The sequence below is a fragment of the Schistocerca gregaria genome, chromosome 11, assembly GCF_023897955.1.
Source record: "Schistocerca gregaria isolate iqSchGreg1 chromosome 11, iqSchGreg1.2, whole genome shotgun sequence".
Classification (NCBI taxonomy): Eukaryota; Metazoa; Arthropoda; class Insecta; order Orthoptera; family Acrididae; genus Schistocerca; species Schistocerca gregaria.
In genome coordinates, this window is record NC_064930.1 from 66841508 (window position 1) to 66862643 (window position 21136).

Genomic DNA, 21136 nt, shown 5'->3' on the forward strand with positions numbered 1-21136 from the left:
CATAACCCTCTCCCGTAGCAAGGAATCTGAGTGTTACAGTGAGCCTGTCTTCTGAAGATGTAGCAGTTCTTAAGTGAATATTGTGCTATGAGGATACACTTCACTGAGCACATACAGAAATGCATGCTCATCCACTCTTAAGTAATTGATGTGCGACTTGACGCCTTCCACTGTAAACTCACGTAACAAGTTTTGTTGAATGCTTTTATCGTGTCGTCGTAAAACCCACGGCTTCACCCAGATTATATCAGTTTTTCGTTCCATTGACTTGAAGATTTACCCCCAAATATTATCTCATATGACATTATGGAACGAAAGTAGGCAAAGTATGCAAGTTTTGTCATTTTTATGTTGTCTGTCTGCTAACACTCGAATTGCAAATACAGACTTTGTTAGGGCGTTTCTGCAGTTCTGTGGTGTTCTCCTCCCAACTGAATTTATTATCAAGTTGTAATCCCAGGAATTTAGGACTGTCAACCTCGTATGTATGGTTCCTTTTTTCCCCCCACTTCTTTTCCGCACGTGCACACAATGCAATTGCGATACGTGCAACTGCTGCGGCTAATAACAAGTTGTTGTCAGCCATATTCAACTTCGACGAAAAATTCGATGACAGTGTAATATCACTTCTAGCGCTACGTCAAAGATCTTTGTCAAATATATTTGAGGGAATATTTGATCACATCTTTGATCAAATCTTTGACAAAGAAATTTGATAGTGTGATACCGGCCTAACGGACAAAAATAACGTCATTGTTCTGCAAGGCGATTAATGTTTGACTGTCAGGAAGGTGGAAATAAAATCTAAAAATAATAACATATTTTAGTCTTCCGTAGTTATGCGAAGGTATTTTAATTCATTTGATAGCTCCCGGCCACAAAAAATCCGTTTGTCGTCATTTAACGTGAGAGCAATAAACTAAGAGGAAACAACAAAATCACTGAACGTAAACACAGGTCACGTGGAGACGACCCATCTCCCTTCCACAACTCAGATTGCTCTGGGCATCAGCGCCAGATTTCCGAACCGGGGCAATATTAAGTAGTGGCGCCCAGCTTCTGTAACCAGAAGCGAAAGAAGGTACTGCTCATACGCGATTCAACTGCGCATGCGCAAGAGCCCACCCACAACTGTTCAAACGAATCTAATTTAAACAGTTGTCACGTCACGCTCATAGGAGGCAATTTGTTGTTATGAATCATTACATAGTCTTCTTAAAGCCTATGAAACACTTTGCTGTTGGCATACTCTTGTATGATCACTGTTTTGTTGTTCTATACGGCGCATTTCCTTTGCAACTTGAGTTCCCCCCCCGCCCCCCGTTCATGTTTTGTTGCTGCAGTATTATTCTGCAATAGCGGGATACAGTAATATACTTTGTTAAAGTTTTGGTTATTACCAGTCAAAATCATATGAAAACTAAAACAATGAAAAATTCGCGGAATTCTAAACAATTCCTGGGTTCTTCCCAGTTTTCTCCCGGATGAAAAGACTTCCGGGTTTTTCCCGGATCTCCCGGGAAAATACCCCATATTTCTAATGATGACGATAGAAAATGTTTGGAACAGTGGAAGCACCAATGGAACAAATGTATTAGTTGTAATGGAAAGCATTTTGAAGGGGAGAACATTGTTTTGTAAACAATTTGAAAATATGTAGCTTTTAAAAATAATTACTTTTTTTGGGAACCCCCTCATATAAGTTGTAAATCATTAATCTACATTTGGAAACACTTCTCCTATGTGTCAGACATTTTATTTCCATGGGTAGCTTTTCTTAGAGTTTTATAGCTGCATATAGGAGGATAATCCCAAAAAGTAAAGTCTCCTTTTTTTTGTAAATACGTAGACCTGTTTATTTGTACAATGGTCTACATCAGTTTACAGCTTGAAGATTTAGCTATTTTTCGACATAAACCCCAATTTTTGTCGATGCATTTTTGTAGACACTGTGGCAGTTTTTGTATGCCCATGTCATACCAGCTCACCGCTATGCTGTTCAGAAAGTTATAAACCTCTTCTTTCACCTCGTCGTCTGAGCTGAATTGTTTCTGGCCAATTGTTCTTTTAACCTAGGGAACAGGTGATAGTCACTGGACGCCAACTCAGGACTATAGGGTGGGTGGGTGATTATGTTCCACTGGAACTGTTGCAGGAGAGCAACGGTTTGCCGAGTGATGTGTGGGCGTGCGTTGTCACGGAGAATGTGTATGCCATTGTTCAACATTCCTCATCTCCGGTTCTGAATTGACTGCTTGAGTTTTTTCAGAGTCTCACAGTACCTGTCAGTGTTAATTATGTTCCCAGCGATTCAGCTCCGACGATGAGGAGAAAGAAGAGGTTCATAACTTTCTGAACAGCATGGTGGTGAGCTGATATGACATGGGCATACAAAAACTGCCACAGCATCTACAAAAATGTATCAACAGAAATGGTGATTATGTCGAAAAATAGCTAAATGTTCAAGCTGTAGAGTGATGTAAACCATTGTAGAAATAAACAGGTCTATGTACTTATAAAAAAAATTGGAGGTCTTACTTTTGGGATTACCCTTGTATCACCTCTTTCTGTGCAAAAGTTGGAGTCATTAAGAAGGATAATGTAGATAATTGTGCTTCTGAATGCCTCTGTTAATTTCAAACTGAGATGGACTGTCAATAACAAATTTCGTAAGTGGATAAATGAAGTTGTGAGGCTGTGGTTAATATTACCAGCTGCTTGAAGAGATGCCTGCAAGATATTTCTGCGTGAACCACATACTTGTTTCTAACTACTTTGTCTTTTGTAATGAATACTTTTTGCTTAAGTGTGGATCCATCCCAGAATACTGTCCCATAGTGAATGAAAATATTACTGATTGCTTTATCCCCAAAATTGTCAATTATTTTTATGACAAAAGTAGCTGAACTGACAAAAGGTCTTAGCTCGTTATTTAGTAAGTTCCTGCAACAGAGAAGTACACTTTCATTTATGGAAAATTATGGTAATTTTGGAATATCTAATAAGAAGTTAACACAGACTATTTTACATACACAGAATATATTTGTAAAGATATAGACAGATATGGACACAGTACAATCATCTGACAGAGGTTTAAAGATGTCTTTTCCACAAAATATACATATATATTTAATTCCAAAGCTTTTACACAAAACATACGTCTTTGCACTCTGCTTCATCATCATAATCTTTGTTTCCTCGTGAAAAACTAAAGTAAAATTGTCAGCGGTTTTGAGCAACAACAGAACTGTCAGCACAGCCCAGAATATATTCTGCAATGTGGCAAACAGCAGTTAAAATCTGGAAACTGGACAACAAGACTTCGGCACAATATACACACGTGTACACATATAAAACAGACAGCATGACATGTGGGCCTGATTCCAAAGAGAGGGAGAGAGATGGAAGGAAATTAACCTCCTCTCATCAACAGGCACACATGCTGCATTCTTTTGCAAAATAATGAGCATTTCATCAAAATATAATTTTAGTAACTGGTATAAAATCTGTACAAAACACTAAAGAGCATCACAGGAAGAGCCAAGATTTGTAATGAAACAGCCATGTCATTTGTCAAAGAGAGAAGTGATATTTATAATTATTAGTTAGGAGAGAGAAAGTCAGAATTCAACATAAACTCATCACACAGGTACATGCTAGTTAAGAACAGGTACGACGCAATACGTAATAGGGAGTGATGGCTCGGTGAGTTATTTTGCAGTATCTCTCTTTACTGCTACCTTAGCAATGACGCAGGCAGTGAGGAAATTCACAAGAAGCTGTGTGTGAAAGCTGGAATAAGTGTGCTCTGCCCAATAGCTAATGCGCCCTCTTATTTAGTAAATAATGGCACTGCATTTGCAACTATGTACTAGAGGAAGTTATCAGCAAGCAGGCTAAAGAAATAAGTACTGAAACACTGAAAGTGGGCCACAGGACCACATGCCTGAGGAGGGATATATTAGGATGAAAATAAGACTGTGGGAAATTGAAATTAAGAAGTAATAAAGCAGCTTATGAAAAAAAGAAACAAATATCAGATGCAAGAAGAAATGAAGAGTTGCCTTTGACGGACACCTAAAAGACAAATACTAGAGACAAGAAGAAACAGAGTTTATTCAATCGACAGCTGGAAAGATGAGAAAAATTTTAACTTTTTTTAGAGAAACCAAAAACATGATGTTGGAATCTAAGAATTTAAAACAAATGAAAAGCACCTCTTTGCTTTTTTTCTACTATATTACTGGTTTTCGGCTTACAAGGCCATCTTCAGACATTTACTGAGTATTACCACCAAAGAAGTTAAATGTTAGCAGACAACATTGGAAGAGAAGTAACACACCTAGACTGAAGTAGAAACATAAAGTAAGTAAAATCTTTGCAATGAAAAAGTAAAAACTGAACAGTACATAAATAACAATGGAGTAGACACGAAAACCTTTAGCACAAAACTCCATTGTTATTTATGTACTGTTTAGTTTTTACTTTTTCATTGCAAAGATTTTACTTACTTTATGTTTCTACTTCAGTCTAGGTGTGTTACTTCTCTTCCAATGTTGTCTGCTAACATTTAACTTCTTTGGTGGTAATACTCAGTAAATGTATGAAGATAGCCTTGTAAGCCGAAAACTGGTTAACAATAAAAGTAATATTGTAGAACAAAAGCAAACTGGTGCTTTTCATTTATTATAATGTTGTTCTACCAAGAACCGATGGAAGATTCTGTTAATATAAGAAATTAAAGCACACCTGAGCAACATGTAAATAATAGAAGAAAAATAGGAAACAGAAAAGTTCAAGGCAAAAGTAAAATCTTTCACAGGATTCCATGAGAAAATAAAGGAAAACATAGGGGCAACATGGACACAACAAAGAAGAGATGAACCCACAGGCAAAGAATTAAAAACTTTTTGAAATAAAAGAAAGAGGACATAAAATATTTGGTGTGGTCATCAGTAGGTCAAACAAACTTTCAACTAATTATATTATTGTTATTATTATTATTATTATTATTACTACTATCATCATCATCATCATCATCATCATCATCATGTCACATCAAAATTGGGGGTAATTGTTATGTGGGTTTGGGGAGTTGGGGAGGGGGAAGAGGGGGGGGGGAGAGAGAGAGAGAGAGAGAGAGAGAGAGAGAGAGAGAGAGAGAGAGAGAGAGAGAGAGAGAATGTGGCAAAACCCGCCAAAAAATTGGGGGGGGGGGGGAGGACATGACCTGTTCACCATGAAACTTGGGAGATACCAGCATTTCCAAGAAAAGCCAAAGTTGAAAATTGGAAACACACTGATTGAAGGAAAGAAAAAAAAAAAAAAGCAGGCTCACAGAATACATACTGCGTTTTAGTCAAAGCTCAAAGAAAGACATGGTTGAAACAGTGTGGCCCACAGCTAGTGAAAAATGGGGGTATGAACCAAAACTGAGATATTTACTGCCTGCTCAGTCTTTCTTTTGTCAATTCAGTTCCAATTTTGACTTCCATTACATTACAAGGAAAAACCAGACATCTTTCACAGCAACCAACACTCCCCTATTTGCACACAGGAACTGCAGTGCTGTGTCTACTCAATTTGTTCCTTCAGCAGTGAATCTTTTAGTTTCTCTCTCCTTTGAAACAACCATTAACAACCATTGATTAAAATAGCTAAGAATGCCAGTGCTGGCAAATACACAACCACAAGCAAGCATGAACATTGATATATAGATTTTGCAAACTTCTTCAACAACTGTGCCCCAAGGGCACCATTTAAAAAAAAAATGCCCTAGGGCTTAACAGAGAACATATCTGCAGAAAAAGAAATTGTCACAACCATCGCACCGGGCGGACACGCCGAGTGTATAGATATGCTTCACAGTATACTATACATACTACAATCTACATAATTAGCTAAACACCAATTTCTACACACAAATGTATGTGAGATATACATATGCTATAACACAGTTATGTCATTTGCTACAGAGGGCCTAGCTTATACAATAGGTGCCAGCAAATCCTTACAATTGACGAAGCGGTGAAAAAGTTAACATTTGAGATCCTCCGTTCAATATTGCACAACACAGTGACGTAAATCACCACATTGTCAAACTAGAGATAATTTGAAAAATATACACAATTAGACCCCAATGCACTCAGAATTTGTAGACTTAGTACAAAGTTGGAAGAAGCTTAAGAGATGTTATAAAAATATTTAACAACTCCAGCAAAAAGAACATCAAAAAGGTATAACTCCTCCAATAGGAAAGTCAATACAATGTTCTCCCAGATTGTCGAAAGGAAACCACGTACAAAAATGCTTGCAAAGTGATGCACACAAAATAATGAGGTAAAAATACAATACGAAATTTTAAGATGCTCGACATTAAATTTGTAAATCACAGAGCAATTTCTTCTCAAATTCTACTGCTCTAACAATCTATCAGCAAAGATCTAATTTTTGACACACAGAAAGCACCTGTGAATACATGCTACAGAATATGCATACATCAACTATTCTAACTACCTCAAAATTAAACAAATATTCAACACATGTTATTTTCAATACTTTATCATACTACTAGTCTACACGACATTTTCTAGAAAGGAGATATAACACACAAATGCTAGAATTCCTGTCTCTTAAAACCAAAACAAACAGATAAATAGAACTACTCAAAAAATAAGAATACATTATTCTGTAGATAATCATAATTTGCACATTTGCAATCTCCTTGATAACATTTTTTACTCTCTAATACTATTTTTATCATAAATGTTTCCAATGAATAGTTACAAACAAAAAAGCTGCTATAACTAGCTACACAATATAGCAGTCATTGCGAAGTACAATAATTAGCTACATCAATCTTTGACATAAAAGTTTCTTTGGCACTTTATGGACAAATATAAAAGAGAAACTGTTTAACAAGAAGCATATTATATGAAACTAGACATTGCTTCAAAATATTATGGACACATTTGGCACGGAATGTTTTGTTTGTGAACAATTCTCTTTTTTATACACAATTTGTCTGAAAATTGCTTTAATGAAAACATGAAATGTAGAAGCAACAGATTGTGGTGGCTAAGGAAACCAGTTCAGGAGTAATGGCAGGATGTAACGTGTGCAATGTGTGTGGGAGGTGGATTAAGCTCGACATCGGGGATTTTTCTCTCATTACTGAAATATTGAGGATGGCATGTGGCAGGTAAAAACAAGCCGACTGGATCAGAAGCTGCCAAAGAGTTTGAAGTGTCTGAAGTCAGACTGTGCACATAGGTACCAAACACACTGTCTAAGGTAAAGTGTGTCATGTAACTGGTATTCATGTCTCAAAAGTCTAATTAGTGTGCCAGCTTCAGTTTTCTTTACTTTCCTCACATCGTTTCAAATTAATTCCTGTGACAGGACAAGCTCAGCTGCATCTCTCATTCATGGACTATAGAGAAATGTATGTCAACAAATCAAAAGTGCAAACATGAAGTAATCATCAAGGAATGTCAGAGATGAAAGTGTCATCATTCAGAATCCAGTATGACTTGGATGCATTACTATTTGGCTAAAGTACACTTAATAGTGTTGACACCTTTTCCCCTGCATGCTGATATTGGCAATTCATTGACATTACCATATTGTATATGGTATCCAATGAGAATCACCAAATCTAATTATTTCTTTCAGCAAAAGATATGAATTGATTACATTTGTTTTTGAAATTCCAAGTGCCAGAATAACTTTCTCTGATCTGTTTATTTTGAATTTATAAGCTGCTTGTTGACTTCTGAATTTCTTTGGTGACTAGATATTCTGAGAGATTGACTTGTAGCATGGCCCAAGACCCAGGTTAGGTTGGAATGCGATAATCTGTTTGCAAGTTGGCGAAGCCAGTGAACCTCAACATTAAAATATGATTGCTACAATAGACTGATGTGCAGTGTTTCCTAAGATATACATTCGTCACTGAAAATCTACTTGTATGCCTTATTTCCACTCTTTTTGAAAATTCTAATGATGTGGTTAAATTCTAATCTAACACAACAAAATACCTACCTTTATTTATGAGCCATATTAAATTATGAAAGAGCATTCTGACTGGCTGTTGACAGCTGTCTCACAATTAGTCATACTCAGTTCCCTTCGTTTTTCGTGCAAGTTGTTACAAGCCTTGGCACAGAATCCAAAAGTTGCCGGCACTCTAAATGTGCTTTCACCATTTCAGTTTACAGCAAATGTAAGTTAACTGAATGAGTAGAAGAAACACTCTGCAATTTTTAAGTACAGTATTAAACTATGTCAGCTGGACCAGTCACATCAGCTAAATGTCTTGATATTATTGGAGAGTTGCGGGAAAACATAATGCAGCTGTAAAGGAGACTGCATGCAGAATAATCGTGTTATCCATTCTTGAGTACTATTCCAGAGTTGGGATTCTCACTGTGTAGGATCAAAGGAAGACATGGAAGCAACTCAGAAGTGTGCTGTTACATCTTCCACTGGTCGATGGTAGATACAAGAGTACACAGACTAGCCATGCTGCCTTACTGAAATACAGTGTCAAATCAAGTGATTAGTTTAGAAAGAAAGAAAATGGAAGCTATGAAAGAAGAGGGAAATTAAATTACTAATCTTACATCCTCCCTTTTTTTATCTGTTTAAAAAGATCATCTGATGGTGACTTGATAATAAGTAAAAAATGGTGATGATACCATTTGTGCGACCCGAGTATGAAATATCTAACAACAAAAACATCAACACCAAGTTCTGTTAAACTTCCTTGCTGAATTCAGGGTTGATCTTAAAACTTCTGGCATTAACTAGGGTCACCCTGACACACAAAAAGTCCACAATAAAGTTCCTAGGCTCCCTCACAGATCAAAACAGAAGTCATACTATGTTATGGGTTGTCTCTGGTGCTTTTCAACAGTGTTCCTGAAAAATCCTTAGTGACTGGTGAACAAGATCAACAGAACCGACTGTAGCCTGATGAGAATGGGAACTAAATGCAAGGGGATCATAGTAGACAGTCTAGATTTTGCCAATGATACAGGCATTATACCAGTGACATAGAACCTACTAGGTTTCAAATTGAACTGTTAAAGGAAACCACCAAACGAAATGATCTGCAGACATCCCCTTCAAACACTAGACGAAATATGGAGAAAGCACCAGAAAGGAAAATTTAAGTGCATAGGTAAGACCATATTGAAAAACAGACTGGACAAGGAAGCACTTAATGAAGGAATAAGTAAACTTGAAATATCCTATCAAACATTGCACACAATCTACAACAAAAAATGCCTTTCATAAAATGCTAAGATACATCTTGATGAAACAGTTCTGTAATCAGTATTTATCTATACAGCTGAAACCCTATCCCCAAATGCAAATAATGGCCTCCTTGAAGAACTGAAGAGAAAAAGAGTGTAGAATTGTTAGGACAATCATGGGATCCAATTACATGAATGGCATACACCAAAACAGATGCAACAAGAATGTCTATGGCAAAAATTGAAAAATTGCAGACACAATCTGCAAAAGATGTGTACAAATTTATTGCTGCTTCAAACAAATGAATGGGAACAGTTTGACCAAGAAGATCTCCGAATTTTATTATTCAAAACCCAGAAGCACAATCCCCTGGTTCAGAAGTACCAAAAAAGTCCTCCACACTCCTACAAAGCAAATCCAATGATACCTCTGACAGGGATATCTACCGCATGAAGATAGTGAAGAACGTGCTACACTGAGACAGAGAAACCAAAGAGAAGACACTGTGCTCCTTGGATGGAGAACATAAGTGAGCCCACTCATGAAAACTGAAGCAAATCTGGACTAGAGAGAAATCAAAGTCAACTGCCATATGTAACAAGACTTTATACGATTTTAGAGGACACCAGAGGAATAATAATAATAATAATAATAACAATAATATAAGAAATACAAGCATTAGATCGGAAAATACAGAAATCATTCAGCAGACATTAAAAAATACAACATCCAACGTGAAATTTATGGAAAAACTTTCAAAACCATTTTAGATAAAAACTGTGGTTAGACAAGGTGATGGGTTAATCGCCACTGTTGTTCAATGCAGTTCTAGATAGAGTCGTGGAAGAATGGGAAAAGAAACTTGAAGAAAATTACTGGAAACCAATTTCATTAGGGGGAAAAAATAAAATAACCTATGAATTCCCTACTTAGCCTTTGCAGAAGATCTCACAATAATGGCAGATTCTTGTGAGATGGCTATAAAACAGATAGAAACTCTAAAAGAATGTCCAGAGAAAGTCAGCCTGCAAATATCATTTGAAAAGACGGTGTTTACAACAACAAATTCAGAAATTTTCAAATTACAAACCAAATAGGGAGAAATTAACAGTATCACACTTCAAATATATAGGAGAAATTACCTCTGAAAATTATGCACAACAAGAGAGAATACAAAAAGCTAGTAAATGTTTAGGATTAGTTCAAAACCACTATAACAAAAAATGTTTATCTTTAAATGCCAAATTATACATTACAAAACAGTAATTAAACCATCAATGTTACATGCCAGTGAAACCTTGGCACTAAACAAGAAAACTGATATAGAAAACCTAAAGAAAGAAGAAAGAAAAATAACTAGGAAAATTTTGGGACAAGATGGACATAGAATGGATATTGACTACAGAAAACATCCAAGATTGAAGAATATTCTAATATAGAGACAGACACGAGGAAAAGACGTCTCAGATTCTATGGCCATATAATGAGGTTTCCCTTGCTAATGGTCAAGAAAGGATCCAAAAAGTTAAAAAACGACTTGGAAATAGCCAAAATCACTATAGAATAAATAGATGTAAGGAACAATTTTGGAATGAAAGTGGAAAAATGAGAGGTTAAACCAGACAAAAGCCTGAAGAACCAGAACAAAATAGAGTGAAGAAAGAAGAGCTAAACTCCTGCAAACAATGAAAAACTGGTGAACAAATAAAAAGAACCAGAAGAACGGAAAATGAACCATCTTTACTTAGCATATTCCACACTGGAAGTTTTGCGACTAATAATAATAATAATAATAATAATAATAATAATAATAATAATAATCCCGTGTGGAGTTGATAGTCTCCCATCGGGCACCTCCCCACGTCGCGGATAGGGGAATGCTCTCCAGATATGGAGGGTACCGGGGAAATAAAATAACCAGGGCGGACCAAAAGTATCAACCGAAATCCACTAACGTCTGCCTGGTATCCAGTGGTTAGGGGTCAGCATCTGTTCGCCTAGATGGTGCAGCTGCAGCAACCTTCTTGATCTCAACAATCAAGTTGTATTCCTCATGATCTTTCCTCGGAAGGACCACCACCAAGTTAGTTTTCAACTTGAAAACCAAACATGATGATAACACAAGGAATGAATCCACTACCCCGGACACCAGTCGCAAGGCTGGCTTTACCTGGTCATCGGATTCCAGGGGACCAGGAGCATCATGTTACGCCTAAGGCTGAGAACCAGACAACGTCCAAATTATTACACACAAAACAAAGACACTTCATCGGTCACTTAATACTAATACTCCCTTCAGACTGGGCAAGATCAAGAAACGTGCTGCAAAAGTTCCAGATCCAAATCCTTGCAATCCAGGAAGCATGATTTACGAACGAAAATCAATTTGACTCAGACGACTACATGATCTACAAAGGAAAACCAGCAGTTAAAACTAATGAGAAAGGACTCAGAAAGTTTGGTACAGCATTTGTAGTCCACAAATCTATCAGCGACTCTGTCATTGACTTCCAGTCTGCCTAAGAATGTCTCTCCATCAAATCGGCCAACAAAGCCGCCATCAATGCACAGGCAGGCACAAATTACTATAATGAGAAGAACCTCCAGAAAGTGGACGACTTCTGGAATGACCTTGAAGAGACGACAAACAAAACTGCCCAACACCATGCAATAATCTTGTTAGGCGACTTTAACATACAATTAGGCAAAGAGAAAAATTACAGGAAAATCATCGGAATCCATACAGCTCACAAGAGAACTAGCTAGAATGGGGAAAGATTGATAAGCTTTTGCAAAAATTTCGGCCTCGTAATTATGTCAACACAATTCAAAAAACCCAACAACAGACTGTATACTTGGAAGTCGCCCAACGCAATGTTGTATGAATTCCAGGTAGACCATGCGACCATCTCCAAGAGTAACACAGCAGAAATTCTGAATGTGAAAACGAGAAGAGAATTTTTTGAATCAGACCACCATCATCTACAAATAAAGACCAGATTACAACCCAATAGAAAAAAGCCAAAACTAAACAAAGTGCCGAGACCAGACCCTGAATACATAAAACTCAACAACGAAAACATCTTACAGGAAATTAGTTAGACAAACACCACAACTGGACAGAACTTGTGGACATCCTCAAATTCGTTATGAAATTGGATCAAACCCTGAGAAGGAGAAAACACAGGAGGTGGAACATAATATGTGACCAAGTAACAGAAGAAAGGACCATTGCCTGGAAAAACTTCAATACTCACAATACATCAGAAAAATTTGTAGGGAAAAAAGAAATTATGACAAATGGTGACTAGATGAGATAGAACAAAACTTTAAGAGCAACACCAGGAATTTTGATAAGACGTTTAAAGAACATACTGCAGGATACCAGCCCACCCAATCTTTGCTTCAAGAAACCAGATGGTTCACTAGAAACTAACACGAAGAATAATTGCCAAATCCTCGCAGATTTCAACAAACTCCTCAAGTGTGAAAGATCTACAGAGGATATTCACTACCAGATGTCTACACCAAATCCCGGCACTAAACCACCAACCATCAACGAAATACTAGAAATTATCAAGACACTGAAAAGCAATAGAGCCCCACGAGAAGATGGAATTATTGCAGAACTATGGAAACTAAATGATGAAAGATTAACAGGAAAAATTCACAAAATCATATTAAACATTTGGGAAACAGAGCAGATCCCTTCTGGATGGAAATGTGCACTCATCCATCCACTCCACAAAAAAGGGGACAAAACTGAACCAAATAATTACAGGGGTATGTCACTCATACCTGTCAAATATAAAATCTTATCCAGAGTTTTCATGAATAGATTAGAAGAACAAGCTGACCCACAAATAGGAGAATACCAGGCTGGTTTTCGCAAGGGACGATCATGCATAGAACAGATTTGGAATCTGAAACACAGTAGTTACTTTTGTAGATTTTAAAAAGACAGAGTAGCACACTGCAATACGCTGGAAGAATTCAGAATTGACAAAGACAAGAGCAATCATTAGGCAAACATTAACTGACACAGTATCCAAGGTTAAATTTATGGGGGATATCTCTGAACCATTTGAAATCCAAACTGGAGTGCAACAGGATGACAGACTTTCACCATTACTCTTTAATATCATTCTTGAAAAAATTATCAAGACATAGGAAAAATAAGTCACAGGAATCCAAATTGGCATTAAAAAATATAATAGATTCAGTGTGAAGTGTTTAGGTTTTGCAGATGACCTTGCAATCCTCACAAATAAAAGAAAAGAAGCCACTAACGCCATAGAGAAGTAACACGAAATTGGGCAAAGAACTGGCCTGCAAATTTCGTATGAGAAAACCCAGTAAAAAGAAGGAGTGCCACAAGACAAATTGCCTATTGTGACAAACTGTGGGAAAATCGTACAAGTACCACATTTTAAGTACCTGGGAGAAATTATCCAGCCATCAGGGATTCAATGAGTAAAGAATAAAATAAAAATTACAGAAAGCATATAAACTCACGTGGAACTATTATAACAAAAAGTCCATATCCATTAACACAAAATTGAGGCACTACAACACTGTTGTACTTCTGGAGGCACTGTATGCATATGAAACAACACAAATAGGTGGGCAAACTAAAATCAAAGAAGTGGAGAAACAAGAAGGGAAAATTCTCAGGAAAAATTTTTGGCCCAATACAAGAGCAAGGAATCTGGAAGAAGAGAAAAATCAGAATTATATAAATACACAGACAGGATTACAGATACAATAAGGAAAAGAAGAATGCAGTTCTACAGACATATCCACAGGTTGAATGAAAACAGAATTTCAAACCGAATTCTTAAAGTCATCAACTCAGGCAAGGTAAAAACAAAATGGATAAAAGAAGTTGAAGAGGACCTCAGACAAGCACACATAACAGTAAATGATGCAGAAAATAGAACTGAATTCAGGAACATCATCAAAAAACATAAATTTGACACCACAACACAGAAGAGACCAGGATGCAAATGGACAGCGGAGTGAAAGAAACAACACAGTGAACACATGAAGAAAATTTGGGCTCAGAGAAAACATAAACAATCTTCATAAAGGAATTCACGTTCAAACACTCTCTTTACATGGGAATAATAAAAAAAAAATTACAGTCTTTGACGGAAATCACTGCAGAATAGAAGACAATATTTTCATGAAATGCCACTAAAGAAGTTTAGAGAAGTAGCGAATGTGATAAAATGCAACATGTCTATTGCCTCCAACATCAACTCATTTAAGGACCACGTAAGCGAGATTAGGGCTCACATAGGAGCATACAGGCAATCAGTTTTGCCTCACTCCATTTGCAAGTAGACCAGGAAGGGTAATCACAAGCAATGATACCTTCCTTCCTGCACTGTGAATTGGGTAGCAGGATATGTGTGTAGATGAAGAACTAAGTTCAGTTCCTGGCTGCCACAGTTTTCTCATATAATCATTAAATGGAACCTGCTCACCCTCACAAGAAAAACTGAGGAGATATGCAAAGCAGGAATAGTGGTTATATGTCTGAAATCTGCCGCTTATGGCTAGGCGACTGGTCCGCTAATGACATAATATCCAATGGAGGAGTTCTCAGCTGGTATCCGATGTTCACTTGCACCCAATACGGCTACACCTCTTCATGTTTTTTTCTTATCTTTCTACTTCTACATCCATACTCTGCAACCCACCATACATCATACAACAGATTTTTTCATGCCCTATTAGTATTATTCGTTGTACCAAATGTGAACGAGATCAGAAACATTTAAGTTGAAGATGTTTGTCTTTTGTATTGTTCACATAGAATGACCCATTAATACGTCAATGATGATTACATTCCTCACAGAATCTGACAAGTCAGCCCGCTCCTTTTACACCCATTTGATGTAAACTAACCCTGTATGTCAATGCAGAACAACAAATTTACTCATTTCCTTGCAGCAGCAGACACTTCAAACGGATGGCTAGCGTCCTCACCACTTCGTCATCTCAAGAAGGTGCAACATTTGATGTACACATCCAAAAATATAGGTTTGCTTAGGTATGTGACACTGATAAAGAAGGCACAGGATTACAACATTTTGCGTTGCGTCGATACTGGTGCAGACCCATAATTCGACATTTATCTAGTGGTGGGCTGCACACTCAACATAAATTGCCTTGGGCAAATAAATAAAGCTTTCAACACCTTTATAATTATTATTACAGTTCTCAAACACCCCAAAAATTATCTCCAACTGTATGGGGTACAAGTCTGAGTAGTGTAGAACCTTTATACCTTTTTGTTTTTCTCCATCAAAGAATTACACCTCCCTATTCACACTTAATCCTAAACAAAATATTTTATAGAGAGTTGTACTGCTTAAAACTGTTTCTCAATAATACTCTAAAAATCTTGCTAGGCGCACACAACATGTAATAAAATCAGCAGAAGAAACAACAAAATGGCATGCTAATCCACCCATTGGCATTGTGGTGAAAGCTTAAAAGTGGCAGGGGCATTGGTACACATTTTAAAAGTAGCAGGACAGAGATGTTTTTATCAGTAATACATCACATTTCTGTTTAAGTCAAAAGTGTTTCATAGCTACAACTCAATTTTCAATGGTTGCATTGCCTTTTTGGCTATTACATGAGCTTCGGTTTATCAGCAAGCACGAAATTAATGACACAGTTACGAGTTTTACAAGAAAGGCATTTATGATAAAATTAAAAAATAAATAAAGGATTATCCAAATGATTTAACATATTTATGACACTACCACATGACTTAAATGTGGTCCAAGGCTGTATTAAAATACATCTGTTCTATTAACATAGTTAAATAATAAAAATCATTCACAGGAGATGAGAATGGAGTTGTAGGTCTGAAAAATGTTGACTTAAACAGGGGAATTAAATACAGTGTCTAAAGACAGTGAACTACGAGTAAAATTATCCATAACCTGAAAGTTACAGTCACAGACCGACAATCACAAAAGTCTATTAACACGACATTTTCACTACCAAGTGCAATTATATGAGTATACAGTTTTCACCCAAAACAAGGATAATTAATACAACATTACTGTTTCAGTGGTGTGATATCTAACAAGTTATAGCAATCTATGAATAAGGAATGATGGACAAACAGCTCCATTTGCTTCGGCATTTTAAGAGCTCAAAATATTGCAATGAGTGAGTCTCAAGCAAACGGAGAAGTTGGTACGTACCGACAGCTCTTACTTTCTAAGGTACATCTCAGAACTGAGTGCTTGAATTCTGGTCCACGGGGAAAATGCTTGGAAGACGTTTGGGACAGCTTGCTTCACAATTATCACAATGTACAATCTTCTGCTTTCAAGTCTGTACTCACCAATAAAGATGACTCATATTGCTACACTTCTAATTTCTTTGCTGTGTACAGATTTACATTATATACTAGGGTCGTACTGAAAGGCATGAGCAACCATTTGTTACAACTGTCATTCCAAAAATGTAGCAAAGACAACTGCAGTATTGTAATCTTCAGACTTAAGATTCTGTGTTGACATATTCTGACATCATTAATGCCTGTCATGTAACAGCAGGATAGATTTACAAACTGGCCAGCATTGACATTTTCTTTTGATAGCATGATGGCATTGAATTCCTTATTAAAGAGGAAAAAATCTGCTGCTGAAATTCATCCCAGACACCAGAGAGCATACGGAAATGTGTGCAGCGTTAGGACTTGGGTGAAATACTTCTAAGAAGAGGACATGAGCGGCTGAGGGAAACCTCGTAACATCCCCATCGAAGTGCCTGCATAGAGTTCAACGGGAGAAGAGTTGACAAGTTCAGGGTGAGGGGGGGGGGGGTGGGGCAATGTAATGAGTAAAACTTGTGACAGACACAGTACAATGCAGGAAATGTGTCAAAGCTCAGATTTTTGAAAAGTTTGTGTTCAATGTGTCCCACATTTATTGACAATATTCAGGAAAAAAACAAGGTCTGCATTAGTGGTTTCAAAACTGTAGTGCCAGAAACTTGTTTGTGACACCCATTTTTCATAACAGCTGACCTAATGTATGTTTCATGCATTTGTCTCAAGTTTTTATTATGTTTTGAAATGTCAGTCTGTACCTTATGTGACTACCGGAAGCGTGTTTTTCTCTTTTGATGTAACAGCTGCTTGTGGGGAGAATATGTGACCCCTTTGAGGACTTTTATTGGTTCTCACAACTTTACGTTAATGGTATTAACAGATTTCTGCTCATCACATAGAGGAAGAGTTGAGTCACAAACAGGCGCAGTGAAAAAGAATGCCAGAAATACTACCTGCCACTCAATATCTCCTTTAAGTAATGGGTAACAACCTATCATTTAGGTATTGTTGTTGTTCCATCCTTAACTTTCCACTGTTTGCTAATGTAAATGCCTCAAACTGCATTCAGTTTATCTAACAAGCTTGAACTTTTAGTGTATAAAGCTTATAACATCAATAAATGTTTGTTGGAGATTGAAGCCTAAATAGTTGCTCTGGATTTGAATACATTGAATTTTGTCAAGCAGATGGAAATTAACTTTATCAGAAGAGTATGTTCTATTTTTATTGTCATTTGGAATCCGTAGCGGAGTTTATGGGATGTGAAGTGAATGGTTGTGGAGTTATCTGGACACACTATGGCAACTTTACGAGGGCAGAATTTGATCTATTACTTTTGAACCACGTGTGGAAGTGGCGACTTAATGATTGTTATTAATGGCAGGTATATTAGAAATTTATTAAGTCATCACCCTCCTCTATGTATGCTATCATATTTCCCTTCTCATGTTGTATGAAGTCAAATCCATTGTCTAAAAATGAAAATTAATGTTATCAACCACTGATGAATTTTGGAACACATCTGTGAACACGGAACTTTGATTGGGGTCTTTGCTGTCTGGTGTGTTATGAGGTGTTCAACAAACTTGGAGATGATAAAACATAATAAACAAAAATTATGACATAATGCTGTAAGATGACAAAATGGAGGGTAAGGAGTTTTGATGACAACTGTGACAAGTGATGAAAGCTGTTTTCATAATTATGATTTTGAAATATGGAATGGTAGCATCTGATTGCTGCAGTCAAAAACTAAAGCACAAACAGATACTCTGCCTGGGAAATTATGAGTAGCAGCTTTTGGATGCAGAGGGTTACATTCTGGCCAATTTTCAGCAACTATAAATGTTACCAGCTACATCCAGACACTGTTGGATCTCCGTTGTGCATTCCATGAGGCAGAAAATTCATTAGATCAACATTATGTACACTGTTATATTTATTAATATTTGTAATAAGTTGCTTGTTAACTTCAGTAAGACCCTTGTACATTATCATGCTCCTGCCAAGAATACGATGGCCAATGTAACAGAGCTGTATATTTTCTGCAACTGCATTGATAAGATCTGTTTGATTTTCTAACTTTTTACCTATGGCATTTCACGAATCATTTAAGTGATTTTATACTTTATAATCCTTGTGAGCAAACAACATTTTTCCTTTCTCTCACCACACAGTGACACAGCCGTATAAGCAGCAACAGTCCCATTGTACAACTTCTTGTTACAAATCCTACAGTTATATATATTTTTCTGTGTTATAATGATGGAGCATGACTAACAAATTTCGGAGGAACGCATCTATTACTGGAGATAGCTATTAATGGATGACAATTTCAGACATTACTTGTACTGCAGAAACTCACATCTGAAATACTAGAAAGAAATTCAGTCTGCGTAACGGAGCCAAAAAAGCTCCGCACCTTTCACCAGGTTTTACTTTTTTCATTACTTTACCATGCAAAATGGCCACTTGCATTAAGATATATATATATATATATATATATATATCCCTGGTTGCAGATAATTTTTCAACCACCAAGCACTCAGTTCAAATTTTCAAAACATTATATTGAAGAAAACTGGTCAGATATGGATCAATGCAAAGTGCTATGATATGAAAACACACACCATTGATCAAGAAAGTTCTCAGTTTTAACTGTGCCATGATAGTTGGAAAAGTCTCATCCTAATTGTTTCTTATGACACTGAGGTGGCAGTAAATAAAGAGGATATGTGGAAAACAATGTCTGAAAAAAAAACCACACAATTTTCTATTTTATGGCGTATGTAGTCTCTTATCTCAACTTAAGTCTTTGAGAACTTTCTAGATCAAAACAAAAGTGTAGGTTTTTTGGAGCACACGGGGTGGGAATGTAACGTGGTAGGAAAGGGGGAGGGGGCAGGAGACTTAACACGGTGAGATCACGGTTTTACACTAGGAGAGGAATGCGTAGGGCCCCTACGACGAGGAGTCGGGACTGCAGAGGCGGGCAGTGCCCGTGGCGGCGGCTCGGGTGGTGGCTCCGCCCCCGCAGGCATCCGGCTCCCTGGCGGTGCCCTTCCTGGCCGAGAGGTGGGCGCGCAGGGCGAGCACCGTGGCGGCCGCCACGAGTGGCAGACCCAGCAGTGCCGAGATCGCCTCCCCCGTTGCCAGGTTCGGGTGCCACTCCACCAACCCTATGGCAACACCGAAATGTAACTCTCTCAGCTAGAGAATGATGTAATGTCTAAGTAATAAATTTACATCTACATACAGCATGATTTACAACTCATGTTAACATGTCTAGAGGCCGAAGAGGGAATTTAGTAGATCACGTTCTACAGTACTGGCCATTAAAATTGCTGCACCAAGAAGAAATGCAGATGATAAACGGGTATTCATTGGACAAATATATTATACTAGAACTGACATGCGATTACATTTTCACGCAATTTGGGTGCATAGATCCTAACAAATCAGTACCCATAAGAACCACCTCTGGCCGTAATAACGGCCTTGATACGCCTGGGCTTTGAGTCAAACAGAGCTTGGATGGCGTGTACAGGTACAGCTGCCCGTGCAGCTTCGACACGATACCACAGTTCATATAGAGTAGTGACTGGCGTATTGTGACGAGCCAGTTGCTCGGCCACCATTGACCAGACGTTTTCAGTTGGTGAGAGATCTGGAGAATGTGCTGGCCAGGGCAGCAGTCGAACATTTTCTGTATCCAGAAAGGCCCGTACAGGACCTGCAACATGCGGTCGTGCATTATCCTGCTGAAATGTAGGGTTTTGCAGGGATCGAATGGAGGGTAGATCCACGGGTCGTAACACATCTGAAATGTAACGTCCACTCTTCAAAGTGTCGTCAATGTGAACAAGAGGTGACCAAGACCTGTAATTGATGGCAGCCCATACCATCACACCAGGTGATACGCCAGTATGGCGATGACGAATATACGCTTCAATGTGCGTTCACTGCAGTGTCGCCAAACACGGACGTGACCATTGTAATGCTGTAGACAGAACCTGGATTCATCCGAAAAAATGACGATTTCCCATTCGTGCACCCAGGTTCGTCATCGAGTACACCATTGCAGGCACTCCTATCTGTGATGCAGTGTCAAGGGTAACTACAGTCATATTCTCTGAGCTGATAGTCCGTGCTGCTGCAAATGTCATCGAATTGTTCGTGCAGATGGTTGTTGTCTTGTAAAATTCCCCGTCTGTTGACTCAGGAATTGAGACATGGCTGCACGATCCGTTACAGCTGTGTGGATAAGATGCCTGTCATCTTGACTGCTAGTGATACGAGGCCATTGGGATCCAGCACGGCATTCCGTATTACCCTCCTGAACCCACCGATTCCATATTCTCTTAACAGCCATTGGATCTTGAACAATGTGAGCAGCAATGTCGCAATACGATAAACTGCAGTTGTGATGGGCTACAATTCGACCTTTATCAAAGTCGGAAATGTGATGGTACGCACTGCTCCTTACACAAGGCATCACAACAACGTTTCACC

General features: G+C 37.8%; 1 protein-coding gene across 1 annotated transcript in view; it reads right to left on the bottom strand.

The window, feature by feature from the left end:
* Window positions 1–5041: 5041 nt before the first annotated feature.
* The window catches only part of LOC126295108 (uncharacterized), a 72975-nt gene continuing 56880 nt past the window's right edge, over window positions 5042–21136 (bottom strand). The window contains exon 6 of the mRNA XM_049987365.1: window positions 5042–19803. Coding sequence (XP_049843322.1) covers window positions 19586–19803 — 218 coding nt within the window. The 3' untranslated portion in view covers window positions 5042–19585. The remainder of the gene's footprint in view (window positions 19804–21136) is intronic.